At 36.8% G+C, this 22,198-nt stretch overlaps 1 protein-coding gene and 1 long non-coding RNA gene across 4 annotated transcripts in view; one reads left to right on the plus strand and one right to left on the minus strand.

The window, feature by feature from the left end:
* Positions 1-9,415, plus strand: part of LOC127526571 (uncharacterized) — a 463,174-nt gene extending 453,759 nt beyond the window's left edge. For both annotated transcript variants that reach the window (XR_007934063.1, XR_007934064.1), the window contains exon 2: positions 9,149-9,415. This is a non-coding gene — a long non-coding RNA (uncharacterized LOC127526571). The remainder of the gene's footprint in view (positions 1-9,148) is intronic.
* A 204-nt stretch (positions 9,416-9,619) lies between these two features.
* ipo7 (importin 7) overlaps positions 9,620-22,198 on the minus strand; it is a 92,715-nt gene continuing 80,136 nt past the window's right edge. The window contains exons 17-25 of one of the 2 annotated variants that reach the window (XM_051922352.1): positions 19,115-19,181; positions 18,912-19,037; positions 18,475-18,572; positions 15,129-15,224; positions 14,804-15,024; positions 13,595-13,800; positions 12,688-12,894; positions 11,400-11,516; positions 9,620-10,699 (exon numbers count right to left, since the gene is read on the minus strand). In XM_051922352.1, the coding sequence (XP_051778312.1) occupies positions 10,602-10,699; positions 11,400-11,516; positions 12,688-12,894; positions 13,595-13,800; positions 14,804-15,024; positions 15,129-15,224; positions 18,475-18,572; positions 18,912-19,037; positions 19,115-19,181 (1,236 nt within the window). In that variant the 3' untranslated portion in view covers positions 9,620-10,601. The remainder of the gene's footprint in view (positions 10,700-11,399; positions 11,517-12,687; positions 12,895-13,594; positions 13,801-14,803; positions 15,025-15,128; positions 15,225-18,474; positions 18,573-18,911; positions 19,038-19,114; positions 19,182-22,198) is intronic. The other variant, XM_028793748.2, reaches the window with a different exon arrangement.

Consider the following 22,198-nt stretch of genomic DNA (forward strand, 5'->3'; position numbering starts at 1 on the left):
GAACGTTTGCTGTCAGAAAAATATTTTCAAATTCTGAGACCACAGAATTTTTTTGTCATTACACTAAATAAAAATACTACTATAAATATAAATACATGTACTACTACTGTTTTAGAAATCTTCAGTTTTGCACCAATCCTGTGTTTGATACTTTTGTTAGAAAATGGATCAAAGGATACAGGCTGAATACAACATATGGATGCAAACTAGAAAAGAAACCCTCAAACTTAATTTCTGGCATAGATCAAATGTAATGTACATTCACATGGCTTATTTAAATTGGCTTACTTTGCAATATGTAGTTATTTTCAAAATTTTGCAGCTGAGGCTACATTTACACAGTTTTTGTTTAAAAATGCCATTTTAAATGAAAACATCCACAGCTAAAACATGTATGATGTAGATGTTCACCTACTTTGGACATGCACGCATATGCGGAAAAATCCTTGAAGGGACACTAACGCCGCTGAGCACAGGATTTATTGTAATCTGAAAGCTGCACTGATCAGTATATCATTTGCCTTTTGCACATGTATGCAGCATTAACACTGTACAAAGCTCAATTTAGATGCATACAATTTAGCAACATAAATAAGTGCCATGGAAAGTGAGCAGGACCCAACCCGGGAAGGGCTTCATAAGAAGCATTAACACAGTCTGTTTTTAAAAAGTCTCTGTTGTCACCCAACCATGTTACAACACTGAGCCAGTGTTTTTAAAAGTCTGTTTTCAGGGGTTAAAAGCACCATGATGTTGAGGTTGAAAGGCAAAAAACAAGAGACTGATGTATTTTTTTTTTTTTCTTTAAATAGAAGCAAAAGCAGAGTAGTGGTGACAGAGCATAAGTTGCAAAGCTGTTCAGTCCATTACCATAGATTACGGAGTATTTTTGCATTTGTAAAGTTTATTCCCTGTAATTTATCTCATATTCAAATCAGTTGCTGGTTGCAGGACATGCCACCCAAAGGCAGAATTAGTCAGACCACACTTTTATACCATATAATTTTCCTCGGGATCTTCAATTTCCCTTGGGATCAATAAATATCTATATCATTAGCATCTACAGGAGAATTCTCAAGTGTTCTTAAGTCAATGGAGAGGTTACTCTGCAGGGTCGAGTTTGATCCCAGTTTACTTCCAGAAAAGTTGAAGCTATACTCCAGTTTTCAAGCATCACCCCATCCATAGGGAAGCACAGCAAATTTCTGAGATGCAGTATCCTTATTTTAGTCATAACTGTACATAAATGACAATCCTTGCAGTTATCACTGAATGATTGTACAGTACTTGCAAGTACAGATGGGGATGCAGTGTTACTAGTAAAGCTTCCTCAAAAATTCAATGAAGCACTTGGCACCTTGGAACAAAAAATGATCAGAGAGCCTCCAACATCATTTGGAATAAACAAACCACCATGCAGCTGAAATGGCACTGAGAGAAACAGAAATTTGTGCATGATGGCCATGTAAATTATGTGATGTACTGAACTGAAGGCAGCCTCTAACTAGTTCAGTGCTTCGCTGTTCTGAGGCAAGCAGATACCATCCCAAGATATAGTGTAACCAATGAAGGTGGACTCCACTGTGCTCCTGTTAAAAAGTCAAGGAACACCAAGAGAGAGAACTGGAGTAAAAGACATTGGTGAGCCTCCTTAACAGATTAGTAGGCAATAGTGATGGCAAGAAATTAAAGTTGCTCATCCTTTCACCAGCACCCCCCAATGTACACAACAGATCCACGGTTTTGTTGAAAGCAGAAGTGAGACTGCTGAAGCTGGACCACTATGCCAGAATGGCGAATCTCTGTGGAGGTTGGATCAGAGGCTGACACTCTTGAAATCTGTCACTTGTTTCATTACTCCCACATACACTTTCTCCAAGAGAATGGGACACCTTGCTAATTGGAGTACAACTTCTCATCCCTGCTCATACAAATGGGGACCTGCCACCGCAGTAGGCCAGTGTTGAGAAGTTCTAGAGTCACATTTAAAAGTTAGCAAACCCATTGCAGTACACAAAATCTTTATTTTTTTTAACCATAAAATGCCATTTTGAAATAATTCAGCAATTTGAGCATTTCAAATAAGAATGTCCCTAAAGCAAAATACACCTAGTATAAAGAAATTGTACAGCTGTTTTTAAAAAAAAAAAAAAAAAAAAAACACCCTTATTATTTGAATCGAGATAAGGCGGGAGCAGGACAGATGAACCTTGATAGAGTGTTCAAGGAATACTCCACCAAAAGTGATATATATTTATATATGTTGCACACATTATGTAGTTTGTAGTAAAGGCCAAGAAAAAACTTTTAATCTCACGTTTTCATGCAGAATGGAGCAAGTAAAGTCCAATATAACAGGGGTTGGTCTGTAGTGACCAATGACAGACAACAGTCAATAGAAAAAAAATTCACATAATCCACGTCAAGATATCCCAAACACGTGTATTTTTGCCAAAATATTTTTAAATAAACCACTTCCACAAAATGCTGTAGAAAAAAAAAGGAAATCTTTCATACATAGGTATTTGAATTGAAGGCTCACCTCATCACCTCCTTCCTTGGCCAACATTGCAATGTTAGTCCCACAGGAGGCACAAAGTGCACTGAGAGAAGTAGAACTCAAGATCAAAAATTAAATAAGTGTGTGAAAACATTTTCAGGAACAGTATCAGACAGGCTTCAGCAAGCTAAAGGTCAATTTACTCGTGCTATGTCACTGACTGTTTTGCTAAATAGTGCCATAGTGGCTCATAAATGACCAGAAATATAACGGTGGAAAGAGTCTTTTTCATTCACAAGAGCATTTTCCAGAAGTGATTAAACATTATTTTAGTAAAAAAAAAAATAAAATGTTTAGGATATCAGAAACATCAATTCTGTATGAAAACATGAGACTAAAGATTTCACTCTGCCACCATTACAAACTACATGGGCTAAGGAACTTTTTTTGTTGGGAGTATTCCTTTCACAGATTGAGCTAACCAATGAAACTGAAGGTCTGAAATGATAAGGAAGGGAGGTGCAAAAAAAAAGTTAAAAACAAAAAACAGGTCAGTTAGTCTTTCGTGGGAGAATATCATCATGCCTTGAACTAAGGAAATATCAGATTTGAAGGAAAAATGTGGATGCTTAGTCTGGAAAGGTTATAAATCCATTTCAAACGAACTTGGACTCCACTAATCCATCGACAGGTAAATACAGCAAAGAGAAATTTTTTTTTTTTTTTAATTAAACCTCAAGTAACAACGGGAAATCTACCAGTGTCCCTGCTGCCCCAGGAGTAGTAGTGTACAAATTACCAGTAAGAAGATTCCTGAGCAGAACCAGGAAAAAGGCTCTTCTGTCAAAAAATAAAACTGCTTGTGAAGTTTCAAAAGACCAAGACCAAAGTGGAACTATGAGAACTCAGCAAAGAGGGTCAATGTTTTGCAGAAAGAACCAACACAGTAGACCTGTCATATCAACAAATGTATCAACATCTGAAAACACTTGATGTAAATTCGTTTTAGTTTCCATCCACACTGAAACAACATATGACTACTGAAAATGCATCATTTCAAGAACACCCCCAAAAATGTACGAATAAAAAAAAACAAAAACTGGGTCTCGCTTAGCAATGTGGATGCAAAACACAGTGCTTTTGCAGAAATGCAGACAGGGAGCAGGCCTGGACTTTTTTACTCAGCAATGTTATTCCCTAACTTCTTTGCATCGCCCAACAAATTGCTTTTGAAGGACTTTTAGTCTGTATTTTCCAAGGCTTTTGTAACCTTATACTCACTTGTAACTTTTAAAAGTAGTTGCTTTTTATCATCACAATTTGTCGGATTTGTGTCTCCCCCCATTTTCTTGCACATTTCAAATTTCCTCAATAAACAGTGGGCTTCAGCCAATAAATCATGCTTCCCCAATAGGTAAGATTTACACATTGTGGCCAAACTTTTAAAAAAAAAAAAAAATTATCTGAACACAGTAGTATGGAGTACTAAGCCTAACTCTGGCAGCTTGAAATCAATGCAGGAATCACAAATTCTCAGAGATATCAAGCAGGTTTTAAAAAGAAGGTCACACCATCAGAAGCTAAGCACAAATTGGATGTTACAGTGAGATCCTAAACAATCATGTTTGTTATCTAAGGAATGGCTTAGGAAAGAGGTTGTGTATCCTGAACTGGCTAAAGCCCTGACCTGAATTCTACTGACATACCGTGGCAGGACAAGAAGATGGCAGGTCATGCACAACATGCTCAGAGACAGAAAACTGATTAAAAGGTGGCAAATGCTCGATGTTATTGATTGAAAAGGGTTGGTTTACTTTTGGCAAAAATGCCTTGTGTTTAAATCCTTTTAGTATAGGAAATCTTTATATAGAATGTTATTATATATTCAGAGTTTAGGTTCATATAATATCTATAATAGGGGTGTCCAGGACAGTATAATATCTATAATAGGAGTGTCCAACTCATGTCCTAGAGGACTGCAGTGCCTGCACATCTGTTACAGCCACTTTTTTTTTTTATTAGTAACCAATTACTAATGCTAATGGCGCACACAACGTTGCCTTAATTTTAACAGACTTCCATTTTAAATGTTTCATTTCTTTAACAAGGGGACAAACAATGCAAAACAAGCCTAACGATGACAAGGCTTAGATTATGTGCATCCTTCATACAAAATCTCAGTAATACTACCCGAAAAGAAAAAAAAAAAAAAAAAGGTTTGAGAAATACAGATCTACTCAAGACCAGAAAATATTTGGATTGTGACCTCAGGGGGAAAAAAAAAAGTTTTGGAATTGACTGACAAGGCAAAATGAGAATACTAACAAGCCTTTAAAGTAAATAATGGGCTACCTATGTAACAGCTAAATAAGAAATTGCTTGGAGTGAAAATGGCCCTTCCAAGACTGTTTATCTCCCAAGGGTTTGCTGGTTATCTAATGGCTGACTATCTTTATTTTGCTACCAGTTAAGGAATAAAATAACTAATCAAGCCGATTAAGGCAAAAACATTATGCTAAATCAGCAGCACCAACTGGTCTCTAAGAAAGAGACCAGACTGGAAAATCTGCAGCTACTGTGGCCCACCATAATCAGAGTTGGACACCGTGATGTAGAATATTGAAATTACTGATCACCTTGAAGGGCTCACTAACATATAAGCATAGCATGTATGTGGCATTTAAGAAGTATGTGAACTAAGACAACTCTGCAGCAATGACTGCTTTGATTCAATTAATTTCATCCACCACACAGTCACACCAGATATTTGTGGGCCTTCCTCTACCAAGACCACCACATTCCTACCCACTTTCAAATAAAGGTCCAATCGCATTACTCAACCTTTCCAAAATTTTTCTTAGCTATTTGGAGGTGGCAGTTGCTGCACGTACTTGTGAAGTTAGTCGTCTAGTCTGACATACCCAACCAGTTTATAACCTGGCCCACCAAATCATACTCAATGTGCAGAAGAGATGACAAGCAGTGAGTGCTCACCCAGAAGTACAATGCAGTAATGAGGAACAAGGAATGTTGGTGTTCTCAACCTCACAAACAGAAGATGTGCTCGTCTGTCTGATGACTCATATTTTATGTACCATAATAAAATGTAAAGAAAAAGGGCTAAAACTTGCTGCTGAACTCACCGTATCTGTTTATTATTGGTACAGCATCAGCTGTCAGGCAGCACGTTACTGGATGTCAGAAAACGAGGCAAGTATGCAATACTTTGGAAATGTGAAAATGCTAGAAAATCTGCATGCAATTTGTCATGAAATCTGACATTCAGGCAACGAGATCAGCAGGTTTGACATCCCCCTCCACCTGGCAGTCGTGTAATGTGCTGTCAGCTCAAGTTAACTGAAACATTGACTTTAATATGAAAAGTTTTAATATGAACAAGAGAAATTCATTCAAAAATATCCATGTTGTTTCAGAATATCAGGGCACCATGTAAATTGCCAGAGGCATGACACTAGCAATGAGACCTTTAACATGCAATTTTCAATACAATTTATTTTGTGAAAATTTACATACAGATTGAACACTACTTAATGCTCAATACCAATAAATGTTCTATGTTAATTTACTTTTAAAAAATAAAACCTCCTCCGACTCTTGGCATTCTTTTAGCACTTTATTTTAGTTACTTAAAACTTTTTTTTTGCACTTTGAGCTTCACTACACCTCAGGTGGGATTTACACTTCACATACAAGACCACTGCAGCTCTCAAATGCTTCTTAGAAATAAACCCATACACAAACTAACTTGGGCCTGCTATTTAACTCGTACTCTCCTTGGATTTACTTATCAATCTGCTTTGTATTTTCCAGCTAATTACTGCAATAAGTGTTGTGCATATTTTTGGTGTTGCCATATAAATAAAAATGAACCACCTCACACTGATTATTAATACAACAGTCAATCTGGTGAAGTAATTTAGATTTCCCAAGGGATCAAGAAAGTCGTTTACATGTGCTAAAACTCAAGTGACCCCATTTATATTAAAAAAACAAAAAAACAAAAACACTGCGGCAGTGACGTTTTGGGTTCTGATCGCAGACAACACACCACAGCAGTGAGCAACATATAACTGTATAAAAAATTTGATCATTAATAAGACTGCAACTTGTGTGAGAAATTTCCACATCTCCACTATGCATACCGGGGCTGTAATCCATAGCATAAAGTGAGCATGTCCCAACTTCTAACTATATCCATTTGCAACACACACAGAATCTAAAACTCACCTCCACACAAAGTATAAATCAAGCACCACCCTTCCTTATTAGATACATTAAATCTGACAGTTACACATAACCCTGCTCTTTCAGTTGAAAGAAGCTTAACCTTGATGGTATCATCTGAAATGCAAGTGCCATCCATTCCCATGAACAAAGTCTGGATATTTTCATTGATGACATCAAAAGCTATCTGGAAAATGTCAACATATTGACAGTGATGAGCAAATATGGGATGTGAACCTGAAATCATATACAATTTTGCAGTACTGGAAATTACCAAATTATCTCAAGGCAGAGGATTCCAGTATTTATACATTTGATTGTCAATTCTTGTCTTTCAACAAAACATTTAAATTATATTTGACCAGTCGAATTCATTCTGACACCGCCATGTTTTAACAATGTCCAGTCGATGTAAATGTTTCCCAATCCTAGGTGACATCTTGTCTAACCTGTATGCGTGATCAAAAGGTTCTCCAGAGCAGTGTTTCCCAACATCGGTCCTGGGAGGCATACTGTGGCTGCAGGTTTTTGTTCCAACCAGCTTCTGTTTTTAATTGGACTCCTGGGCTGATTAAGTGATGTGTTATTTCCCAGGTTCTGTGTTTTGGGAACAATATAGAAATCACACAACTAAGTTTGGTATATTTATATTATATATATTTATATTATATATATATATATATATAGATATATAGATATATATATAATGTACCAAGCAGTTATATGGGAATGTATTTTTTTCTTTTTAACAATATTTTCATCTTGATTTTTATTCTACTTTTCTTGGTGTTCTAACTGTTTAATTAATCCATTATTTACTAATTAGTGGGTCTGATGCTAAAGTAGTTGCTGCCTTTGATTATTCAGTGTTGTTTGCCAGCATGTCTCCTCTGCTCATTTTTAGTGGTCATTAATAAAATACAACGAAGGGGAAAAACTGCACAGAGAAAGGGCAAACATAATGAAAAACAAAATAGAGTTAAGCATTTAAATTTATAGCAAAAGCAGAAATTTGTAAATGTCTTATAAATGTAAAAATCATGCTGCTGTGCTTTTCTGAATGTAAAATAAAATAAAAATAATACCAGCTAATTAAATGAGATCAGTGTTATCAGGTGTTGTCACCGATTAGGAATCTGGTTGGAACAAAAACCTGCAGTCACAGGGGGTTCCCTAGGACTAAGGTTGGGAAACACTGATCTGGAGTGTATCTGAAAATGCCAACACTAGTAAGCAGGAGTCCTCTGCTACGTAGCCTTATTTGGCAATCTTCTGCTTAGACCCACTAATGTTAAATAATTTAGTTACTCATGTTTTTAAAATCACACCTCCTAAACTGTGACTAAGGCATGTTGGAGAGGCCTTTGGGCCTCAAAGGTACATACAGCTAAGTTATCAAGAGCTTTGTGCTCCTGAAGGAGCTATTTCAAGCAAAACTGAAAATACTGAACTAAGCAGAAGAGAAAACAAATTACTACCTATTTTTTTTTTTTAAAGGCTATTTTATACAGCACATTACATACATTTCAATTTACCTTGCTGTAGTCACTATTTCTAAAAATGTTAATTATTTTTTTAAACTAAAATTAAATTAGAGAATTGAATAAAAATCTCATCCCTGAGGATCAAAAACTGCTGAAAATGCCTCTCGGGTCAATATACAATGTCACTGGTCTCTTTGGGTTTTTAATTTTCGGGGTAACTGGAGGCTTGGAAGATGTGGTTGAACAGCTGTGGGAAATCTTCAATGAACTCCAAAGAAAGCATCATTAAAATAGAATAAAATGTTAGGCACATTCATGGGGCCTAAAAAACAGATGACTAAAGGATCATTACTTGCTTTAACATGCACTGCAGGTAGTCATTAGAAGCAAATGGCCTCCAGAGATACCAGCTCAGAATAAAAGTTCCACTAAAACTAAACAAGTTCTTAGTTCAGTGTGCTAGATACCACCAAATGAACAGATAAAATGCACAAGATTAAAAATGAAACAGACTCCACAGCAAACCGATCTGTTCAGACCTATTGCTCAGCATTAGCTGCGTCAATTGTTAAATAACATTTAAGATGGTTCATTAATATAAATTTTGTATTAAATGGCTTAGGAACCTTATAACACAGAAATAAGTTGAAATTGTTATATATGCTGGAAAACATCTACTGTAAAGATTTGCTTTGAGTGTCGACATAGCTTGACAGGGCATCACCTACCAAATCTTGGGGTAGGTGTGGTAAGGAATTCAAGGCCAAATTGCCATTGCCGTTTTTTTCACTAAGGTACACTAGATTATATGGCACAACCTGTTGAATCTCACACTGCACAGATGTTAATTCTGACCAAAAAGCGAAGGTGCAAGTACGTGTGCGACAGTGGAATTATCACTGAGGTCAGGCAGAAGCAGGTTGTACAACATTGAAACTATACAACTGACAGAAATGCAAAGACTCAAAACAGGGGAAAAGATACTACTGGCTTAATACAACATCTTAATACTGGTTGGAGCAAACAAACCCACTCATTTAATATCCTGACATGTCTTGGTCTCTGCATGTTCTAAAAGTAATATAGAGGGTGGAGAAGAAGTCAGGCATACAACCATGTTTCTGTATGCAAGAACGGGTAAGACAACAGATATGATTAGCTATATCTGAATATTAAGGAGCACATTTGGCAGTAGATTTGCAGCAGAATCTGTTAGCAGACATCAGTCTTGTCTTTCCAGTCTTGTGGTTAGAATTTTTTTTTACATTCTCCAAGACTGGTATCATTAGCCTAAAAGACTATTCAAGATCAAAACAGTGCATTTATGAAAAGCAAAAGATGCAGACATCATTAATCTGTGACTCACAAAGTTAAACAATTATTCTGTAACTTTTTTTTTGATTTTCTTTTTAATATTCCATTGCATATATAGATGGTTCATCCATACACACACCAACCAACTGCTCAAGAATAATTCGACCCAAGTTAGAACTTCAAGTCCAATTGTACATGCGTCAATTTAGTATTCAACTGATTTTTCAGTGTGTACAACACAATGTCTTGTATCTTTAACACCAACAGCTTTAAAAATACCATCAGAGGGTGTTGCCATTTTAGCAGCAAGAAAATGCCACAAGCCCCCCCCCTCCCCAAAAAAAACTAATTTCCTTAAATCAATGCGACAACCATTCAGATTTATCTACCAAATTAAGAGTTGATACAGTTTTCTCCTTAACTTAGTAAATTATACAGCTGGCGAGGAGGCCTGAAAAAATATGAAAGTGCCAGTTAATGTACAGGTATCAGGCATATTATATAGTGCTGTGACGAGTATTCAATAAGCTACACTTGAATACAGTCTTTTACACTTCCTTACACATGCCTTCTTTTAAAGCAAGGCTACTATAGTACCTTGTCTTTATATACAATAAAAATATGGGAACACTTTAATGAAAAAGAGACATCTACTGTACTGTCACAGGTGTAATTGAGAAAGTGGCCTTTCTAGTCTACAAAATAAAAAGGGGGTGGGTTGTGGTTTGGTTGTCAACAATTCAAATCCCTCCATTTGTTTCCTTGGAAGAGCAAGCTGCCATCATGACATCCCTCCAGAATTTGGACTCCTAAAAAACACCAAAGTGCTTGGAGCTTGATTTTCAAGTTATTAATGAACCTGACAGTTTCTGAGCCAAAGGTCACAATGGTTGCTATCCCACATCTTCTGGCCTATGCCCAAATCATTAAAGTGTATTAAAGTTGGTTTAGATTGAAGAGTGGGTCAGAAGAGCCAGTTCTTGAACCACTATTAGAGGGAACAACACAAGCTTTTCACTACAATCAGTCACATAGCAAGAAAAAGATGAGGCGATGACTCAATTCATTCCAGGGGCACTTCCTCCAAAATTAAAGTTGCTTGGCACAACAGGAGTAGAAAACTTGTATCCTCCATGTTTTTCAATCATTTTAGATTCTACAGATATAACAAAAGAGAAAAAAAAATGTTACTGTGAAGGCTAAAAACAAGATTTAAAAAAAAAATTTAAAAAGTGTGTGTTCAACACTTGAATTCCGTAGTATGCAGGCCAATCAGCCACTAGTTTAGAATGCACCCTCCACCTACATGCTAAATTCCTCTGCAAATTTTTTGTTTTTCCTAAACATTCTACACAAGGTTTCAATCCCATTCCTATAAAACAGCAAGGCAGGTGATGGTTTTGTGACAACTGCTACTATTAATGTGTATATTTAAAATTTATGTTGGTCTCAAACAGAAAAAAAAACTAAAGCTGCAGAGATGGAATTTCACAAAAAAACCTAGAAAAAGCACACAGTATGGTACTTGGAAGTAAAAAGAGAAATGTTAGGAAACAAAACATCTTAAATGTCAAAGAGGCTGGTAACACCAGTTCCATGAACAGCTTTGATCCTGTTTATACAAGAGCTTCTTTGAAACTAAAATATAAAAAAATGTAAGCTAAACTGTGTTTCAGGATATTAACACAGACACACCACAAACACACACCTGGGAAACACCTTTGACAGTGACTGAAGTGCTTTATTTTAACAGATGTTTCATGTATTTGTTAACCTATTACCTATTCTGGACAGTATTTCATTAAATATTCAATCCACATTTTAGTATAACATCTACTAAATACATAACAAAATACCATGAGCTGCCCGTCTCTGATCTGCTAGGGTGCCAATGTCTTGTAACTGTTTTGCTTGTTCTTCATTTAAAGACTGTGTAAGAGCTTGGTACCAAGCTGGATCTCTAGTCTGCAGGTCTGTAATGGAAGGAAAAAAAATGAAAATCAAAGTAGTTCTTGCCTCAGGTAGTATCCACACCATTAAAGATGCACATAAAGGAAAACCTGTCATGCTCGTCATGTATAAAGCAGAATCTTGGAGTACCAATTAGGCCCCTAAGTGCCTAAACCATTTTTGTGTGATGCCATGTGGTTCTTACTTTTAGGAATATACATGAAAATACTAATTAAGGAGACAACAATGACAGAATGCTTCTAAATCCAGGAAGGCTCAAATTCCCTCACTATGTTTAGCAGTAGAAAAAAGACACTGTTTAATCAACAAATATATAAAAAGGAATGATGTGCATTTCAACCTAAATCTACAACTATTTTAACAATGCAAGTTTTACCTACAGATGCAGTAATGTAGTTATTATCCTGGAATATACCAATTACCAAGTAGTATATCAAGGCCATTATAGTACATAAAAAAAATAAACTTGCCTTTCTTTAAACATTATACATATTAAATGGAATTTACACACAATATGCTTAAACAGCTTTGATTATTCCAATAAGACACTAACAATAAGCAGGGATCTCCTCAATGCTTATACACAGTATAAAACACTTCAAGCATATTTTCTACAAAGGTATAACTTTGTAATTTCAAAAGTTACAACTGTACATTATACACCCCAAAAACTGAACACAAATTGGAATATATAATTGCACACCTGGCTTTTCTGGTAAACTGTATTCTAAAAAAGCCAATCCAGTTGGTAAAGCCAAGCAACAGCAAAGTGATTTCCCATACCCATTAACAAAGTGTTTGAAGTACAGCTCAAGGATCCCAGTATGCCATACTGGCACAGACATGTCAAAGATTGCCAAGTAGTTAGTGAAACATTTACCCCAGGTAAATCATTTTAAGTGGAAGTTCTCCAGGACTTAGCCTTGTGCCAAAAAAGTCCATTAGACCATAAAAGTATGCAACCTTTGTATTTGGCTCCCACTGTTGTGCAATGCAACAAAACACATTCCACAAAACATGGCATACTTAACTATTTTAATCTGAGAAGTAAACAGTGAATGTTCTCTTAGAAAAATTCAGACTTCCAGGAAAATGTAAAACATCTGATATGCACTTAAAGTTTGTGTAGTCTTAAAAAAAACTTCAAAATAAGAGTAATTATTATAGCCTTACTTTGCATGATGGCTTTAAAAATTTGATATTCATCAACTGGGTTATCTTCATCATCGACTATAGTAGTGTAACCTTCTAGTGCAGTCTCCTCAGCATCATCCCCCTCCCAGTCTTCATCATCTGCACTTTCACCTGCTTGCTTTGCCAGCATTTCTAGATATTCCTGTCCTTCTTCATCAATATCATCTTCATCACTGCCAAGTTCTGCTGACGACAAGCAAATATTGTTTAGATCTAAATGCCATTTCAAAGAGAAACAGGTTTTGCACCTCTAAAACATTAAACATTAAGATAGCGTAGAATTGACTGCAAACCCATTTATTCCCTAATAATGTAACATTATTAAATATACATTGTAGCAACTGTATAATTACACTTAACATTTTTTGATAAACCTTGTACTGGACTTGTCAGCATGGGTTAACTGCTCAGCATAAAGCAAGACGATGCAGTTGACCACAACCTAAATACTATTATCTACAAAAACAAAAAACACACCCCCAAAATCCTTATTTAATAACCTTAAATATCTGAAAATCATAAAAAAGTAAATGCTATATCAAATAGGATTTTCTTATACTGTACTATGGAAAATTTTTACTTTGATAGTCATGCTGACAACACTCAAAATTCCTCAAGTGAACCCAGCACATGCAGGCTTGAAAAGAACAACAAGACTTTATGACCAAAACCCTACAAACCCCACCTCATCAATAATGCCATCCACCACTCCTCCTGTCCTTATTTGCTGTTAATTTGCCTTGGGTTCCTGTAAGTCTAATCATTTTCCTCTGATGATTCCTGGTAGGAATCGAAAGCTTAGTAATAAATAAATATTAAAAAAAAAAAAGTTTCTCCAGTGCCTCAGTTTAACAGCTTAAAATTTCTTATCCTCAGTTCCACTAACCATTTTCATCTTCCTCCTCAGCATCATCGTCGTCGTCATCATCATTTTCATGCTCAGCACGGCAGGCGTAGGCTCGTTTCAAGCCATTGAATAAGAGGATAGTAGCTGGAAGCAGCTGTCCAGCAACCTGGTTTAAAACTTGTGGCCTCTGCTCAAGATCAATGAGAGCACACAGACCCAGTACACACATTTTTCTATCATGGAGGCTGAAAATAAAAATAGAACAGAAATTATTAGGGTTGTCAATACATATATATTCAAGACGAACAGACAAGTACAGTGCAGTGGATATTTCGGTCTTTTTCAAAAACAACACTAATAATTCTATCCAAATTCTTAAAACTGCTTCTATATATCCCAACTTAAAAAGATGACTGAATTAACCCAATGGGTCCATAAACATATATAAACATCTACGCTTGGAAGTGTGTGTGTCTGTCCGGCCCGGAAGTGAGATGTGGTGTCAGGGTAAGGGCTCCACCTCTGAGGAAACAGAAAACTCGCTTAGCCGCCAACACCACAAGTGGGGCCAGCATGTCAGTAAAACAAAACCTCGGAAGAAAGACAAAGGCACTTCACTGCTAACATCGGCAAAACGGTATCCCTTTTAACTTTTCTTCCCGCGACTAATGCACAAGAAATGCGAGCACGTCGGCAAAACAAATCCTCCTAGGAGAGAGATGCCCAGAGTAGTTCCTTTCAGTTACCTGACATCTCTACATTTCAGGGTTTTTTTTGTGACAATTTCAATAGCACGGGCTTACACAGCTAGTAAACTATAAAAGACTTTTAAAACAATATTGTACATATTTTAATTTTATATGAAATGTGTTTTAAAGTGAAGCATTTTTTTATGTATTGTTCAGAACATCTTCTGGAATGTTTTTGTGTGTTTAAAAATGGAGGTGGTGGGGCCAGGATCTAAACATGAAATCAAAAGCCTTAAAACTTTAATTCACTTTGAGACAGAAAAGTTTCAACTTAAGAAAACATGCCTTCCTCATTGGACGCTTACATAGGACCACAAAAATGAAGTAAAAACATTTTTACCATAAATTTTTTTTTATTTTCCTGACAAAAGAATGTTTATTTCTTCACAAGCAAACAAACTTAAACTTGAAAAATCCTTTTAAAACAGGAAGCAACTTTGCATGTTGTTAAATATAAGCTACACACCGTAAAGCAGCTCTGGAGATGCTGGACACTTACCCAAGAAAACAGTCAACATCATTAAGCCATTGGCTGATGAAATGATTGGTGATTGGTTCGGTGTTGTTAGGAAAGCGCAAATTCTCCAATGTGTTGAGGAGAAGAGGAGGACTATAATATAGAGCAGCAATTGCTACCTGCAGGCACATTGTTCTTAATTCACTTGTCTTCACTTCTCTGATCAGCCTTTCAAGAGCAGCCTCAACAAACAGAGGAACCACCTTTGAGATTTAAATTAAAAAAAAATAAATAAAAAAAGGCTCCATTACCTCTGAAAGACTGATTTTTAAAATCATATTTCATACAGGAGAATAAACAGACTGACCTGATCAATGCCTCGCCCTTTGCACTGCAGAATTATAATTTCTAACAATTTAGCTGCATGACACTCGGCATCTTCGCCTGCATCACCTGTTAAAACCTTCAATAAATTTGTAAGAACATTAGATTTTTTTCACATCTGCCAGAAAATTTACTTTATCCTATTTAGAAAAATAACTTTTTTTTTTTTTTTTTTCCATAACTTTTATGGACAGAATTTCTAGGCGCAGCCAGGGTGTTGAGGGGGTCCGGTTTGGTGGGCTCAGGATTGGGTCACTGCTTTTTGCAGATGATGTTGTCCTGTTTGCTTCATCAGGCCGTGATCTTCAGCTCTCTCTGGATCGGTTCGCAGCCGAGTGTGAAGCGGCTGGGATGAGAATCAGCACCTCCAAATCCGAGACCATGGTCCTCAGCCGGAAAAGGGTGGAGTGCCCTCTCAGGGTTGGTAGCGAGATCCTGCCCCAAGTGGAGGAGTTCAAGTATCTCGGGGTCTTGTTCACGAGTGAGGGAAGAATGGAGCGTGAGATCGACAGGCGGATCGGTGCGGCATCCGCAGTAATGCGGGCATTGCATCGGTCTGTCGTGGTGAAAAAGGAGCTGAGCCGCAAGGCGAAGCTCTCAATTTACCAGTCGATCTATGTTCCTACCCTCACCTATGGTCATGAGCTGTGGGTAGTGACCGAAAGAACGAGATCGCGAATACAAGCGGCTGAAATGAGTTTCCTCCGCAGGGTGTCTGGGCTTTCCCTTAAAGATAGGGTGAGAAGCTCAGTCATCCGGGAGGGGCTCAGAGTAGAGCCGCTGCTCCTCCGCATCGAGAGGAGTCAGATGAGGTGGCTCGGGCATCTGATCAGGATGCCTCCTGGACGCCTCCCTGGTGAGGTGTTCCGGGCACGTCCAACCGGGAGGAGGCCCCGGGGAAGACCCAGGACACGCTGGAGGGACTATGTCTCTCGACTGGCCTGGGAACGCCTTGGGATTCTCCCGGAAGAGCTAGAAGAAGTGGCCGGGGAGAGGGAAGTCTGGGCATCTCTGCTCAAGCTGCTGCCCCCGCGACCCGACCTCGGATAAGCGGGAGACAATGGATGGATGGATATTTAGAAAACTAAAAAAATTAAACCAAACAATTTAGCTAAAAATATACATCACATTACAAAATAAAAACGAAATGCATCAAAACAGAGTGATATTACAGATTAACTTCTCATCCCTTATAAATACATATACATTTTATACAGAGCTGATTTATTTCTTAACCAGCTGTTACCTAGACCTCAGAACCAAGTACTTTTCTGCATACAATGAAGGATTGTTATTAAAACACACAAACCAGTGGCTACTGTTAGTTCACTTGAGCTGCTTATTGCAGAACATGCTATATACAGCACATGGTGGTGCCGGTATAAAAGAGATTGCAATAGAATTCTGTATTAAGGCAGAATTTGGTAATGTTACAAAGGTGATTTATTCAAAGCTAAAAATCGACTCTCCATTAACATCAAAGCATAAAGATAGTACTGCCACAGTATACAGTGGAGGAGGTGGTTGGGGAGCATGCACTGATACAGCGTGTAGCAGCACCCACCACACGACGAACCACGTCAGGATCCCAAATTAGAATTTGAAAACAACCATGCAGTGGGATTGGGGGTGGGGGATGGGGGGGCTGAGAAAGTCTACCAAAAAAATTATTAAAACTGATTACTACTAATTACTTTTATTCACTGAAAAGCATTGTCCTGTTCTTTTCTCATCACATTTTGGTATTGAGAAATTAGCTATATGTAGGTGAAGAACAGTGAAGATTCTTTGTACTCTTAATTTTTTGTTGCAATAAGAACACAGGTAGGTTTTGTAGCTGATGAATCTTCCATGAATGCGATGTCCATGTAAGTAATCCCACACAGTAGAGTAGTGCACCACTACTCCTTTCTTAACTAAACCTGCCTGCAGGCCCCTTGCAGTTATATGGGGGTTTTGCTTTGCCTTCCTGCACAGTACATAAGCTGCTGTTAGTTTTCTTGGTCTTGAAGATCTTGTTTTGACCTTCACAGTTCCCCTATAACGGCCGTTTCTTAATTACGTTTTTAAGACTGTGGAAATTGCTACCAAGAAGCACTCTTCTCCCTTTTTATAGGCTTCCCCTGTTTTTTAAGACATCAATATTCAGATCCTCAGTTGCTTAGATCTCAGGATTGTTAAGCATTGCATAATGTTTGAAGAGCCTAAGAATACAATAGGCTCTATAATTACCATCTGACAATCCTTTACTTTTTTTGCTTCAGTTTAAATAAATCACACAACTATACATTTACATTTTCATAAAAGTCCCAGTGTTTTGTTTTTTTTTTTTACTTCAAATTCAAAATATGCAATTTGGCCAGGGATGTCCAAACTTGCACACTGGGATGTACATTTGTTATTATGCAAGTATTTTTAATAGTAACTGCTCTACACATATACATTTTCAAACCAGCAGTGACTTAATTGTTAAAAAGATGCACCACATAAATGTCAAGTGGCAAACATTTCAGTCAATATTGCCACATGCTTAACCAATTAACTATTAGCAAGTTCTGAATGACAGTCAAGTGTCACATGCTGGATTAATTTAGGTAGCATGAAAGCAGAACAAAATGAGTGAAAGTAATGGATAAAAGTGAAGTTAGGCCATACTAAGCAGAAAAAACTAAGGGAATTTGGTAATTAAGAATTTTTCTGGTGCTTAAAGAAAAAAGAAAAAAAATACTTGTCACTGAGCCATGTAGATAACTTAAATGGGCATGATGAGAAAAGAGAGCACAGCTGATATGTGCATTGACAGAAGCTTTGGAAAGACCAAAAAAGGCATGCCAGTGGGCCAATAATAGTTATCATTCACATTAAACAGAAAAAGGGCAAGGTTGGATGGAGGGCAAACAGTAGCAGTGAGACAAGAATTTTATATTTTATAATATATATATATATATATATATATATATATATATATACACACACACACACACACAAGTAGCATGCTCCTAGTTCTTAATGCAGCTATACTGAGTTATACAAAGATGAGGGACATAAAGTCAAACTTAACAGCAAAGTCTGTATTCTAGTAAATGTACTGGTAGAAATAAGGATCAGAACTATCCAAAAGCAAATATCCAAGGACAGAGTCACTCCAGTCACTAAAACGCTGGACAAGAAGCTGACATTAAATTAAAAAAATGAACAAAGGGAATTAGTATCTGGTTCCAGAAAACTTGTCAACTTGGATAATTGTAAAACTACTAGGAAAAAAAATGCCTCAACTGTGAACATATTTACATTTTAAGTTATTACCGCTACTAAAATAATTAGCTTACCTTTTTACACATGCTGTAAATCATTTCTAGATATTTGGTATCAGAAAGAAGAGTATCTGTATCAACCGTTACATAGTTATGCAGAAGAGGCATCATATCTTAAGAATGGAGAATAAAACAAAATGTAAGCTACCACTTATCTTTTTATTTATTAAAAAAAAATACATGCTACAAATTTACATCTACAAAGCATGATATTTATAGCACTCAACATTTACACAAGAGATTTAACCATAGAAAAATGTATTGTAAAATTAGAAAGACAGAAAATAGTTTCTAAGTAAGCATTTGTTAAACAGTTTAGGTAAAGAGTCTAATAAATTTGAAATTCATATCCACCCAATTAGAAGATTAAAATACTGTATAATTTTGAACAACAAACAAAAAAACTAAACTGGCTTAACCAAATCATTTAAATTATACTTCAATGTGCCCACCTGTGAAGTAATCAAAACCATCTTGCTGGAAAACCTCAAAGACAAGTGGTAACAGCTGCCACATCTGTGGGGATACTTGTTGACAGGTTAAGCTGTGTGCCAAGGACAGGATCTCCTCATAGAATTCTGGAAGACAAGTGCTTATTAGAAACAAGCTTGCATAAAACTACATAGATCAGTTTTAAAACAGAAAAATAACCTACCTAAAACATGCTGCTGCAAAACCGTACCTATGACCTGTAAACAAATTCCTTCTAGTTGTTGTGTGATCTGGAGGAAAGAAAATAAAAAAGATGATATAAACAAGGGAGGAAGATAATACTGGCATCAAAATGAATAAGTCTTAGAGGAGGGATGGGGAAAAACGCAACCTGTATCTCTAGGTTTTTTAATGTGGGTGTTTAACACTCAATAATGCTTTGCGCATTACAATTAAGCAATGTGGAGTGGGCAAAAAAAGGTTAAGGTATAAAACATTAAAACCTATCTTATGCACTACACTAATGTTTGATATTTCATATTTAAAATTGGAGACAAACACACTATAAATGACCTTTTCTTCATGTTCTGTCTGTTTCAAAAAAGCATCATGAGGCCAGGTGGTTTAATGAATCAATGAGCATGTTAACATGCAGACATATAACCAGGATAAGGTCAGTTAAGTAACCCAGATAAAGCAGAAATCTGGTTTCTTAAAAATACTCATTTACACGTGTAATCAATCTTCTGGAGGATCTCCTTTGGCTAGAAGCTCAGATGTCATTAAAATGCTCAAGAAAAATAAAATGTCATCAAAGGCCACTGTGAATATCTATCTATAAGCAAATAGCAGGAAGAAAACCAAACTGACACTTGTATGTTTTCTTTTACCAGACTGCAAGCAGTACAATCTTCTACTTGGTTATATAACTGAGCTCTGCAAAGCAGCAGTTACCCGATACATATGCTTCCTGCATTACACCCACTTCTGCTTTGATAATGATACATTTATTTTCACTTTAATGAAGTATTGTGTTATGTATTTCAATTCAGTAACGGGTAACAAAGAATTTTTATGCATTACCCTCCTGCTCTCAAGATTGTACTGCCGAGCTTAGCTTTATATTCTGCTCATTAACATAAACTTAATTTCTGAAATAGAGAGATTATTTCAACCAGAAGAATGATAATGTGATCACCCCAGCTATTTTCTCTGGAAATGAATCTTGTGTATGCTACCTGTGGATACTAGAAAAATGCATGAAGCTAACACATGTTCAGGCCAACAGAGTACAATAGGCATTCCTAGGCTACAAAATCCTTAACTGTAACCAGGTTAAGACTTCATATGGCCAAAATAATCAGGGTATTCATAAAGAAGTCTATGTCCGTTAAACAGCTTTCTCATAGATTAGGAATAAAGTTTAACATGGAATTTTAGAAACCAGGTTTCTGTGAAAAACCAAGTTATTAAAGTGCATGCATGCAAGACTAGATTATCTGGTGATTTCATTGAGCCAACTGATAGAAAAGAACAGAGTATACAAATGATAGAAAATAAACCTCAAATGAATAATGTGACACACCTGAAATACGAATGAAAATTAACTACTAAAAAAATGCACAACCCTAGTTCAAAAATTCCACTTTCAAATGTTTAGTTGTCCTGGCAGCCAGATATTCAAATGTAATAAAAAAAATATGCCGAGAGATTTGTTTAAACATTCAGAACTTTTAAAGTCGCATACATTTCAACAACTTTCAAATAATTTCAAGAAGTACAATGTTCACATTTACTTAACATTTTAAGATACCACACAATGTACATTGATTATTCAACCGAATACTGTTCCACATAAGGGCCTGTGTTGTCTCATGCTTGGCATGCTACTTTTGTTTTGAATGAAAGAGGACTGGGCGAGAAGGAGGCATGTGACTAAATGCTACAAATTTTCTTTTTGGGTTTTCTTTTTTTTTTTCTTTATGAGAGCTTAAGGCGGTTTACTGTAGTCGAGAGCTTGTACTGCATATACTGACATGACAAATTAATTTGGTGAAAAATTAATTTGAATACAGTGATCCCTCGCTATATCGCACTTCGCCTTATCGCGGATTTTATATGTAAGCATATTTAAATATATATCGAGGATTTTTTGTTGGTTCGCGGATTTCTGAGGACAATGGATCTTTTAATTTCTGGTACATGCTTCCTCAGTTGGTTTGCCCAGTTGATTTCATACAAGGGACGCTATTGGCAGATGGCTGAGAAGCTACCCAACTTACTTTTCTCTCTCTCTCTTGCGTTGACTTTCTCTGATCCTGACGTAGGGGGTGTGAGCAGGGGGGCTGTTCGCACACCTAGACGATACGGACGCTCGTCTAAAAATGCTGAAAGATTATCTTCACGTTGCTATCTTCTGTGCAGCTGCTTCCTGAAGCGACATGCTGCACGGTGCTTCGCATACTTAAAAGCTCGAAGGGCACGTATTGATTTTTGACTGTTTGTTTTTCTCTGTCTGTCTCTCTCTCTCTCTCCCTGCTCCTGACTGAGGGGTTGTGAGCTGCCGCCTTCAACAGCTTTGTACCGGCGGTGCTTCGCATACTTAAAAGCCAAACAGCCCTATTGATTTGTTTGCTTTCCTCTGTCTTTCTGACAGTCTGTGCTCCTGACGCGCACTCCTTTGAAGAGGAAGATATGTTTGCATTCTTTTAATTGTGAGACGGAACTGTCATCTCTGTCTTGTCATGGAGCACAGTTTAAACTTTTGAAAAAGAGACAAATGTTTGTTTGCAGTGTTTGAATAACGTTCCTGTCTCTCTACAACCTCCTGTGTTTCTGCGCAAATCTGTGACCCAAGCATGACAATATAAAAATAACCATATAAACATATGGTTTCTACTTCGCAGATTTTCTTATTTCGCGGGTGGCTCTAGAACGCAACCCCTGCGGTGGAGGAGGGATTACTGTATAGGCATATTTACTTTATACCATTAAGTCCTAGTAGGAGGTTTATCAAAGAACCAGTTTTGGGGAAATATTTACTGGTAATAAATCCAACCTTTATTCCTATCAAAAACTAAATTTTATAGGATGACGATTTAAAAAATTTAACAAGCTTAATTAACGAACACACTATTAGGAAAAGTGAGCAAAACTGCAGAAGAGACCTTAAGGAACATGCAGTGGGTGCAGCCCTCTAATAAAACATTACTACCAACATGGAGGATTTGCAAAATGGAGATAAAATGGATTACAGAAGATAGACAGTTATTAGATTAGGATTCATGTTTATTTGCCAGTACAGAAA

The sequence above is a fragment of the Erpetoichthys calabaricus genome, chromosome 2 (genome assembly GCF_900747795.2).
Source record: "Erpetoichthys calabaricus chromosome 2, fErpCal1.3, whole genome shotgun sequence".
Lineage (NCBI taxonomy): Eukaryota > Metazoa > Chordata > Cladistia > Polypteriformes > Polypteridae > Erpetoichthys > Erpetoichthys calabaricus.